The following is a 12062-nucleotide window of genomic DNA, read 5'->3' as shown; positions in this document are numbered from 1 at the left end:
GATCACTCAGTCAACAATAAAATATCATCATTAATGTTCAATAATGATCAAATCCACCTTTATTTTATGATTTACGAATAATGCCGATTGACTTGTGTCGCGAAGGACTTTTAAAATAAGGGTCTCCAGAAAAAAAGTTAGCATTTCTACGACTATAACCACAATAACATCGTCATTGTGATACAGACCTACATTTAACGATTCGGTCTTCATTAAAGGGATGCTGGCTCTGTCAAAACTATAACAAATGCACTGATATATGTCTGAATGATCCATTATACTGATGTATGGTCAGTGGCTCTCCAATTCAAATGTTTCAAGATGTGGCCCTCGATTAAAAAAGCCTTTTAATACCTACAAAAATGTTTGAATATTTTAATTTCATTCACCCATACCTCTTGTACATATCCACACATAAAATTATTGTTAAATTAGTTTAAAAAAAAAAACAGAGATGAATTCAGAGCCAATTTGCCAAGACATGACTTTGTTTTGGACTAAAGCAGCAGATGCAGAGTCTCGCAGTGCCATCTGAGCAGTCCCACACTTGAGCATATTGACCGCCTCAGTCTCCCACACTCCCCCAGGAAACGAACACTCCGTCAGCCAATCAAATCACGGCCTGTTTGCACACAGCGAGGTCTCCTTTTCCACAATATGTACGCTACGGCAGGAATAGGGCGTCGGAAAACCTGTGAGTAAAAATATATCAAAGTTTGGTGCGCGTCCAACAGCTCCAGCTCTTTTGTGGAGAGGAGCGCGGAGTCACCCACGGTCTGTTAGCCTGTCTGACTGGAAAACTCTTCAAATGTGTGATCGGTCTCCAAGGGGTTACACTATTGACAAAGAGAGAGCATGTTCAAAATACAACATGGAAGGTTTGGGAGAAGTTTAGGGCGCTGTTTAGCCAGATATGATCGGATTTAATCTAGTTATAAATGTTTCCCAAACTTTTTTTTCTGGGGACACATATTATAAAAGTCACAAACCTTCGCGACTCAAGTCAATTATTCGTAAATCACAAAATAAAGAAGGATTTGACCATTATTGAATATTAATGAGGGTGTTTTATTGTTGACTGAGTGATCATTTACTCATGGTTTAAACAGTAATTGAACCAGGATCCATAAGTTGCCTATTTGGACATTAAACGTAGCCCTTTTCTTTTTCTTTTCAGCATTAAATTAAACCAGCAATATTGGAACAAACTACTCAATAAAACAATTACAAAAAGATTAGAAATTATGCAAAACGTTTTAACATTTCTCATGAGATAGGTGGGCCTGTCTGCATTTTTGTAGCACGTTCCAGTCTGGGGTGCAGGAGGAGAGCGCAGCAGCAGATCAGGTGCAGCATTCAGTCTGTTTTTGTGCTTTGTTTTCATTTTTGTGGGGCAAAGAAAATCCCAATCCACACAAATTTGTAGCAGTGAAAGGAATAAGCATAGAAATACTGGCCCTACTGACGATAAGGTCAAAGATCCAGGTAAACAACTGTATATTGCAGACCTACATGCAGATCGTGACAAGGAGACCCCCAAATAAATCTCTGGCGACCCACCTGAGGATCGTGACCTAGTCTTTGGGACAGTGGGTTATAGGATTGAGAGGTATACAGGAATTTAAGGACCCATATTACACTATTGCCTGATTTATGTTATAATGTTTCCAATACAATAAAGTTGTATTTGGTTTCATTCACACATGTTCAACACACAAACTCTGTATATTTAAGCTGAATTTGTGTTTTAAAACTCCATACACCTTCACTAGAATAATTTACTATGTATGTTATGTTTTTGAGCAGATAATTCTAACATCCTAACATGGCTTAAACCTCACAAGATGACAATTTTGTGCAATATACGACCTTTATGTTTAGGATCACTTTATTGATCTTTCATGTGGTAAGTTCATTATGTGTATTATCTGGTTTGATCCATTCTTTCACCAATGAGCTGTTGCCGTACAGTGCTCGGGAGGCATCTCCAGATCTTGAGCGAGGCTTGGTTAGGACCACCTAGCTTCAGGAATCGAACCCAGAAGCTTCTTGCGTTCTTTTGGTTTTAACTTTCAATTTCTGCATTTAATTTATTGATCTAACCTGTTATCTTTCACTACATCCACACGTCTCCTCAGTGGCCTCATCATCCCAGCATCCTTCTACCCACGTTACCCACCTATTCACTGTCCCTCTTCTGTGCACCATCTCAGTCTGGCGTCTTTCACTTTCACTGATCCAACATGGGTTGCCCCTCAGACATCAAGAGAAAAACATTTTAAAACTTTCAAGTCAGGTTACCCACGTGGCATGAGAAGGATGGGTCAAATGCAGAGGACAGATTTGCCTTTGTGATTGCATCCATTCAAATGTTGATTTCTATTTGATTGTCATTCATCTGAAAATCTGAAAATCTGCTCAGAATCCATCGATTTAGAACTGCTTTTGATCCTAAACCTGCTTTCAATTTTTTTTTTAAATGTGCTCTTTTTAATTGCATTCTTTTAGAGAAATGCTACATACACGACAAAAACTCAAATCTCGCCAAGTTAAAATGACTTGAATTAAGAACATTAGAATTATCTACCAATTTACCAAATCTTTATGTAGTTGAAATTGAAAAATACACCTAGTTATACTGAAGAAAACAAAAACATCAACTATTTGTACTTAAAAAAGAAACTAAATTATATGTTGTTTGGTCGATAATTTTGCTTATGGAGTTGAATCCACTCAAATCAAGTTAAATCTTCTTATGTGAATAATCTGAATTAACTTAGATACTACTTTTTGCGGTGTAAATAAAACGTTCTACTATTATCTTGCAGCCTTAAGACACATAATGTGAGCGTATTGCAGAATATGCCTGCATCTCTACTGTGCACTGACCACTAGCCACACATCAGTTTGTGGTATGCCCCATTAAAATACCACAGGGCCTTTTTAGACCCTCTCTCACTGTTTCTAAATACAGCCAGTGTCTGCCCCTAAAATAGCAGCCGCACATTAAAGTAGGAATCTCCAGTTCATTAGTGAGGGACAGTGTGCCATTCAGACGCACTGTATGTGGGTCAGAGCAGTTTACATGAGCGACAGACGATGGGATCAAATGATACAAAGCAGGTGTACAAGGTCATTTCTAGGTGTAAATAATGGACTGTATATATAAAGACACATAGGTAACCCGCTAGCTGCCGTGTTTCACAAAGAAAATGAGCATATAGGGGAGGGAAGCAGCTGGAAAGTCCCCCTGGCTGAAAGGTCCCCAAGCTGGAAAGTCCGAATGAATTGTACCCTTTATGAAACTAAGTTCTATATACATACCATAAATTCCAGACTATAAGCCGTTACTTTTTTCTCACACTAATAAAACAATGCGGCGAACATATGGACGGATTCTTTGTTTGTCACATTGTCCATTCATAAATAGGGTCTATGGTTTGGTAACACAGCGGATACACGCAGCCTGAGTGCAGAAGACGCCGCTGTCTGTGCGGTAACACATGGATCTAGGGTTCACATGAAGTTGCTACACGAGCTCGCGATATTGTCAGTGCACTCAAATAGTTTATCGGCGTGTGAGAAAATAAGTTATGATGTTAAATGAACATTAATGAGGGAGATACGTCTTACCCGTATGTGTAAATGACTAGAAGAAACATCTCAAACTTCAGTAGCCGAACATCCACTCATACCATTGACAGAACTAACCCCGCCCCCGAGAGTGAGAGAGAGACTGAAATTTCCTTAAATCCTCCAAGACACTAACATGATATAGACAGGACAGCGGCTCTTTTCTGCAGGAGACATGCGTAGCAGAGTGCAGGGAGAGACGGGGGTGATGCGCTCATGGAAAACACACAAAGAAATACAGATGATGCAGCTTTTAAGTTAACGGTGATTGATGTGGCTGTGGAAGAAGGAAATAGAGCTGCTGCACGTGAGCTCGGCATCAATGAGTCGATGGTGAGATTTTGGCGACGGCATCGTGATGAACTGACTGAACACAAAAAGATGACAAAAGATTCCAGAGGCAATAAAAGCAGACTAACGTTCTTGAGGACGTGGACACTAGCGGCTTATAATCAGTTGTGACCTGATATATATACAAGTTTAAAATGTTGTTAAAATTTAGTTGATGTGGTGTATATTTAAGTGCGCTCAATAGCCCGGATTTTACAGTATACACAAAAATAAGTAATTGCAAGTTACAATGTATCTCAACACATTTGTTCATACATACAAACAAAATATGCAAAAATTATGTGGCCACAAACATAGTCCAAAAGTGGAAACTCCTGTGTTCTCAATAAATGTGCCACAACTATTTCAGGATTTTATCTTACATATTTCAATTAAATACATAGTTAAGACCTTCCTAAAAGTGATTCAGAATGATTTTTGAACAAATTCTGTAGCTTTTTACGTTTCTTGTGTTGCCCTGCTCAAAAATTATGTTAATGGCCAGTAAGGAAATAAATAATATTTCTTCCCAAATCAACAGTCACAGATGCTATAGGAAATGGGGAACAAGAAAAAAATATTTAAAATACAGTTGCATAGTGAATGAGGATTATATTGATATTACATACTGAAAAAATGTGTGTTGCTTCAGGAAGATCGATAAAATGACATAAACAAGGCCCGACATTTGGTCTCACTTAATTCACATGTCTTTTTAAAAAAAAAATTTATATAGATTGTTGATTTTATAACTCAATACATCACATACTAAAGGCCGACGAGAACAGCAGTTATCTGTGTGCTGCTGAGAGAATGGGACACTCGAACTGGGACTTTCAAACCAGGGGGACACTCGAGCTGGTATTCATAGGGGAACTTCTGACTCCACTGACTCTAATTGACTTTACATTGAAAAGTTTGTAACTGCTGCAGTAAGCCTCATTATTTTGGACTTAAAATGTTCATAGTATAATCTTCTATATGATCCTGGTGTTTTTATTTCGCTATTTTATCTATAAATAAATTCCTCGGCTCCAAATGCCGCCCTGTAACCGCTGGCCTCTTGAGCTTCATTTGACTGGAGCAGAACTTTGTGGATGACGTCACACTCACTTCTTTATACAGTCTACGGTGTGAATATTGGTGCTCTGGCACGATCTGCTTGTCTCCATGGAAATGTTGTTTGCTTTGCCTGGAGTGTTTCCCAGTATGGCATTAAATACAGACATACAGGAGTTTTATTGCAGAAAAAAGTGCAAACATAAAAAACACTTCATGGTGTGAGCAGAGTCGCCTCTCCACAGCCCTGACCTGTAAACTTGACCTGGGAAGAGCACCTTTAAATATGCTGCAATACTTTTTGTTTCCTTAACTGTGTTGTTATTGCAGCCTTCTGTATCAATACATGGAAACTAATTTTTAAATATTTTTGCTAAAAGTAGCTTTTGGCCATTCTATTATTGTATTGCTTATTTGGAAAACAGAATTTTTTTGTAAAACTTCAGTTGAAGTATTTACTGAACTTTTTAAATAACTGTGGTATTTCTTATGGAAGACAGTGCACGAAATGGGATTTTAAGTGATAAGTTGTGAAAATGTTTGTTTCTTAAATGGAGTCCAATAGATTTTGGCAGTATCTCCTTTTTGTCCCATCGCCAGAAACCACATCATATTGTGATGTAGAATTGGATTCCCAGTCCCATTTTCTATGTGCAAAAGTGCTAACTATCGCTTTAGTGCTAGTAGTTTTCCTTTTTCTGAATTTTCCTGTGCATTGATACCTTTGCAGTGATAAACTGATTGTAGGAAATGGAAGATTTAATTGTCAACATAACACCTCTGTCCTAACGCATGTTGTTTTTATGACCAGGTTACAGCCCAACAGACAAACAAAAGCACTTAAATTAAAGGTCCTGTTATGCAAAATTATTACACTGTTGTTATCTCCTCAAAAACATACCTGGAGTTGTGTTTTGTGTCATTCAAAGATGTTTGAGAAATCCTTTATTATTATTTTGTCTACAGTTACAAAGCTCAAAATGCTCTGTTCCATCTTGTGACAAGCCTGATTCATCAGCCAGTTTCACTTTGTGGAAACCGTCTGACCTCGCAGCGTTAGAATTCCTTCACTTGACGATAGGCGGGTACTTTTTTTTATTTAACCAATCGCTGCTATTTAAGCTTTTCCCAAATCCTGTAGGAAGAAGGGCAATAATGTCTCTCCCCTTGATAAAATTCACCAAACATTCCCTTTGTTCCGGCTTTAAATCTTCAATCTCGGAATCGTTGGCAACACAGAATGTATGGCTCTTCACTGATTGGTCAGTGCCCGAGCTCACATTTCTGTTTTTTTTGTTGTTGTTTTTTGCGAAACATCTAATGTATTTGGAGTCCTGACCGCTGGATCACTGAGAGAAATGAAATTGAGTGGAGACACTAGACGGCGCCAGCCTGGCTACCTTGTCACGTCATGAAGCGGTAATTTTCAAGTTAACAGCTCCTTTTACCTTTTTAACCTTTTTGAAGTTATTCAAATGATTCTAGTGAAGGTGTATGGAGTTTAAAAACACAGTGGAGCACTTCCTGTATGACCAAATGACATCAAAAGGTGGAACAAAGTGTTTTTTGTTTGAGAGAAGAGCCTAAATATGCAGTGTTTGTGTGTTAAACATGTGTGAATGAATCAAAATATAACTCCAGGTCTGTTTTTGATGAGGAAACAACATTATAACATAGATCAGGAAATAACTTCCTTTAAGAAAGTTGTTATTTATGCAATTTCAGAAGCAGAAGATGAATCAAAACATGCAAAACGATCAGTATGTATGACAACAAAGGCTCATTCATAAGACATTATCTACACTAGCATCTTAAAACACGAGATGGACCATATGCAGTATATAAAATGATCAATACAAGAACACTATCAGAACATCTTAGCAGTACATCTCTATTGAAACGCAATATATCACCCTCTCCTCACTGACAAGCCCCAATTTGATTAGTTAATGTAATTACATGGACAGTTCAATGTGTGTGAAGTCAGGACAAAGATCTCCTATATGTCATCAGGGTTCTGTTTGTGTTTTAACTGTGGTGAAATATTGAAAATTCTAACTCAAATATTGCTTAAAATTTACTCAAATACAAATACTGCTGCCACATTTGTATAGAGCAAAAGTGTAAAGTACAATTAATACAATAAAATACAATAAGATTGATATATTGCTGAAGTAAATATGCCACTGACCCAGTAACTCAAGAGCAGATTTAAACCACAAAAACTATTCTAAATCTACAATATTGCTAATAAAAACACCCGAAATAGACAAAAAAGAGAATGAAACACTCATGGTTGCTTCTGTATTAAGCCGTAGAAGTTATTAAAGTTATTAATTCAACTTTCTATGGCTTAAATCTTATCATATAGCCAAATAATAATACTATACTACTACTACTACTACTACTACTACTACTACTACTACTACTACTATAATAATAATAATAATAATAATAATAATAATAATAATAATAATAATAATAATAAAATAATAATAAAAATAATAATAATAATAATAATAATAATAATAATAATAATAATAATAATAAAACAAATGAATAAGTAAATAAATACAAAATAAATAAATAAATAAAATAACCACAAATTTCCCAGTTAAATTTATTTATTTTTTTATTTTATTTTTTTTTTGCAATAATGGGGTAATATTTGTTATTTTTGTTGTAAAAATGTATTTATTTATTTATTTTCTTGCAACTTATGTCTTTCATGATATGGTCTTCTGAAAAATAGTTAAATGGGATTATATTGCGTTATTTTTATTGTGTCAGTATTTTTTATTGTTTAAGTAGTTTCAGTATTACCATTTATCATAATACAGTATTTCTCTGTAGCAATATATCGTGCATCAAAATTTGTTATCGTGACAGGCCCAGTTGCAGTATACTTAGTAAAAAGTTATACTCAATTGCAACTACGAGTGCAAAATCTGCCAAAAAAAACATATATTATACAATAAATAACATATATTTTTAATTACAGTCACATCAGTATTTGTTTGTTACTTTTCACCCCTGGTTTATGCTTAAATATAAGATAGAAAATATTAGACTGTTAGACAAATATGTGTATAAAAATGTCACTATTCACAACCTCATTCATGATTTTGAGGCAGCTACTTTTCTGCTCTGGAGAGTGATTTGAAAAAAAAAAAAAGATGCAAAAATGGACAAGAAGCCAGCAGAATAAAGTTGAAGGCTTAATGATTTATGTGATGCCAAATTGGGACAAAACTGGGACTAAACCTGGACTAGACCAGAGCAAATCCAGGACTAACAGAACCAAAGCAACCGTCAAAATCAAACTGGGCTCAGATCAACAACAGTGAACACATCTCGTTGTCTTCTTATCTTTCTAACTCTGGCGAAAGTAGAGCGATGGTGTTGTTGGCATTATTCCTACACTAATAATTAGGCGTGTGCAAAAATATCAAAATATTGTTTAATGTGATGATACAGTATCGATATCGTGGGCTGCTGTATTGATATATCACCAATTTTTTGTATATTTTACTAAATTTTTTTGTTACAGCGCCACAGTTTTGTTGCTTGTTTAGTGTAAGGAAACCCGTTTATGCGACACATTTGACATTTTCACTGTTTTGATGATTAAAATGTGTGTTTCATATGAACTTTGCACTTTGCAGAAGTGGTTCAACTTTTAGTTTCACAGCCATGATTTAGCCTTTATTTTTTTTTTTATTGAACCGTATCGCATCAATTTGAAATGTATCGTATCGAATCGAAAGTGCACTGTATCGTATCGTGGCCTATACGTATCGACAACTTCTTCTTCTTCTGATACCCAGGAGAGATGTAACGATATCCAAATCTCTCGGTACGATATTAACACGATATGCATCTCACGGTACGATATTTATTGCGATATTTTGAATACGCTAATCTAATTATAGATGGGACACTTTTTTACTTTTAAAATACCCTGACAAGATTTTGGTGTGAATTATTTCAGTCATAATCCCAGGAATTCACGTAAAAAACATATATCTTCATGTTGTTTGCACTGAAATGAATCATGGGATATGTAGTTCCTTATGTTTATAAGCTGTTACTACTATAAAACAACACATTTAGGCAAAAGAACTTGTAATTCGATATATTGTGACAGCCCATGATATTATTGCAAGACTTTTGACGATACGATATCAAGATATTTCGGTTATTGTTACATCCCTAATACCCAGCCCTATTAATAATACTGTAGTACTTTGGGGTGTGCAAAAGTATTGAAATATCGATACATCGTATCGCTTTAATGTTGTGATGCAGTATCGATATTGTTGGCTGCTGTATCGATATATTACCAAGAGTGTTTTTTGGTCTTTTGTACTAAATTGTTTTGTTACAGCTACAGTTTTGTTGCGTACAGGAAGGAAACTCGTTTATGCGACACATTTGACATTTTCACTGTTTTTATGATTAAAATGTTTGTGTTTCATATGAACTTTGCACAAGAAGTGGTTTAACAAAGACTTTTAGGATCACAGCCGATTTAACCTTTGTTTTTTATTGAACAGTATCGAATCGATTTGAATTATATCGTATTGAATCATATCAAATGGAAAGCTCACTGTATCGAGATGTGTATCGTATCGTGGCCTATGTATCGAGGTATGTATCATATCGGCAACTTCTTAATGATATCCAGCTCTTGTAGTACTGCATAGCCTACTAAAATAATATATAAATATGAAAAGAAGTTTGTTTGAAAATGGTTTCTTCCAATTGAATTACAGAAATCTCGTTTAATCAGCTAAGACACATGCACTATATTAGTTTGTGCACATATGAAAAATAAATAAATAACGTAAAAGATTTTAAATTCACCTTAAAATCGTGGTTAGTCCCAGTTTAATCCCACTCTATTTGGATAATCTGTAGTCTATATGATGGCCTATTGAGTAAGTTAAGATAGAATAGGCTTTATTTTACATTAATTTCAATACACTGTGTCCATCATCATTGATTTTATTTTATTTTTTAAACCTCAAGGCCTAAGCTAAAATGATGTGAGAAACGCCACCTCGCAGTGAATACCTCCGGAGAGCAAACGCAAATCAGGTGAAATGCGCGCGTTAAAAGCCTTACTGCAGAGAACATAAATAATACGTGGAAAGCGCTGGTGCCACTCTCTCTCCCTCTTCTCTCTCTCTCTCTCTGTGTGTGTGCCATTCCCTCCTTTTCCTTTTCCTCACACAGAGCCCATAACACGAGCAGCGACGTGAAAGAAACGGAGACTGCAACAAGGACAGCTGTGTTCATTATTGATGGTGTTCTGGCGCTTCTGCATGTGGAAAGGGTGGGTTTTTGCGCACGAAAAGAAGTGCAAGCGCAAACCCCAACGCGCATCATCCACAGCCACAGTCACAGCCACAGCCGCCCCCCCTCCCCTCCCTCCCCCTCCTCCCCGTCCTCCCCAACCTCCCGCTAAAAACAACGAAGACAATTCTGTTTAATTCTCATGAAAGGCCTAAGGGGAGATACGAGACTCAAAAATAGGTTGTTGGCAGGTGAGAGTAATTCCCGCAGTAAAGCATTAGATTGGTGATGTTGAGCTAATGCAGCGGGAACACACGCCCCTCCACCGCTGGCTGCTGCTCTCCGCGTACACACACAAGCATACACGACCCCCCCCCCACCCCCTCCACGTCCAAGCATCCAACCAACGAACCAACCATCCACCCCCCATCTCCCCATCGCTCCATTTCGACGCTCCACATCCGAGTCTAGACCCGATTGAGCGTCAGGAGGAATATTGGGTTCAGATTTGGGGACGCGCTTCGTAAGGAGACGTGGGGGATTCTGACAGAGCGTCGCCACACGAGGAACACATGTAGAATATGAATGATGCTGGGGAGGGAGGACACACACACACATACACACACGAGCACACACACATGACAGGTGGATGCGTTGGACACGAATTAGCCAAGGTCCTACTTACGCACTGCTTCCTTTTTGGGGTCGAGGGCACTGGCTGTCTGCTGTATTTGGCCTATTTTGTTCTGGAGCGCCCAGACCCTTTGGTTGGTGCTGACAATGTCGTTCTCCAGCTCCTGGAATAAAGAGCAGGCGTGTCGGGCCAAGTCGGACAACTGTCGCAAGGTCCGCGATAACACCACGTTACTGATGGCACACAGGTCCTCGAAAAGCACGCCTTCGTCATTGGGGATTTGGTGCCTGCACAGAAGCTGCGGCTCCACAATCCGCTTGGCGAGAGGCATTTTGTCCAAAGATAAACCGGGTGTGAAGTCCCAACGCCTAAGAAAACTGCAAAGGGCGAAAGAGACAACATCCAAATGCGTAAATCCACCAGAAGCCGCGCTGATGCTCTCGTCCACGGGCGTCAATCCAAAGTTCCCATCTTCTCCTTGAGACCCTCCATCCCGGTGATGCCGAACCCGCCGCTGTTTCAAATGATTCTCTCCGTTTGGTCTCGTTTGGAGCTATTTGTGGGTTTTCATTCACACTCCCTCTCACACACACGCGCACTCATGCACACACATGCAGGACACGGCGAAGCCCAGGTCAGTGGCGCGAGGATGCGTGCTCAGTCTGCGATCCAGCCTTTTCTCCGCGCGACGTGAAACCAGCCAGCACAGACCGGAAGCACTGGTCAGACCTGCCACAATAAAAGCGTCAAACGGGCTCAAAAGTTTATGGCATTTGGGCTTTTCCTCTAGTTTAATACAATAACTCTAAAATATGATCATAAGAATAAATAGTAATACATGCAATTTATGTAACACTTTTTAGGACACTCAAAGACGCTCTACAGCAGGTAAAGTCAAACTCAAATTCACAGATTGCCGAAATTAAAAACTGGGATTAAGTCGTGGGCCAAACTAAATATTCAACAATGTGCATGTTTTCTCTTCTTTTGATATATGTAATGTTAAACCTTTTCATATTAAAATTCATGTTTAATAATAGTTTTGCTTAAACATTGAATCCAGAACAAGCATAATATAAAATTATAAATTTTTAAAAAATAAATAGTC

At 37.8% G+C, this 12062-nt stretch overlaps 1 protein-coding gene across 1 annotated transcript in view; it reads right to left on the bottom strand.

The window, feature by feature from the left end:
• Positions 1-11285, bottom strand: part of nhsb (Nance-Horan syndrome b (congenital cataracts and dental anomalies)) — an 82792-nt gene extending 71507 nt beyond the window's left edge. Inside the window, exon 1 of the mRNA XM_055154992.1 lies at positions 11006-11285. Coding sequence (XP_055010967.1) covers positions 11006-11285 — 280 coding nt within the window. The remainder of the gene's footprint in view (positions 1-11005) is intronic.
• Between the last annotated feature and the right edge of the window lie 777 nt (positions 11286-12062).

This window comes from Boleophthalmus pectinirostris, unplaced genomic scaffold (genome assembly GCF_026225935.1).
Source record: "Boleophthalmus pectinirostris isolate CB_2022bp ecotype Guang Dong unplaced genomic scaffold, ASM2622593v1 HiC_scaffold_19, whole genome shotgun sequence".
NCBI lineage: Eukaryota > Metazoa > Chordata > Actinopteri > Gobiiformes > Gobiidae > Boleophthalmus > Boleophthalmus pectinirostris.
This window is presented reverse-complemented; position numbering and strand designations above follow the sequence as displayed.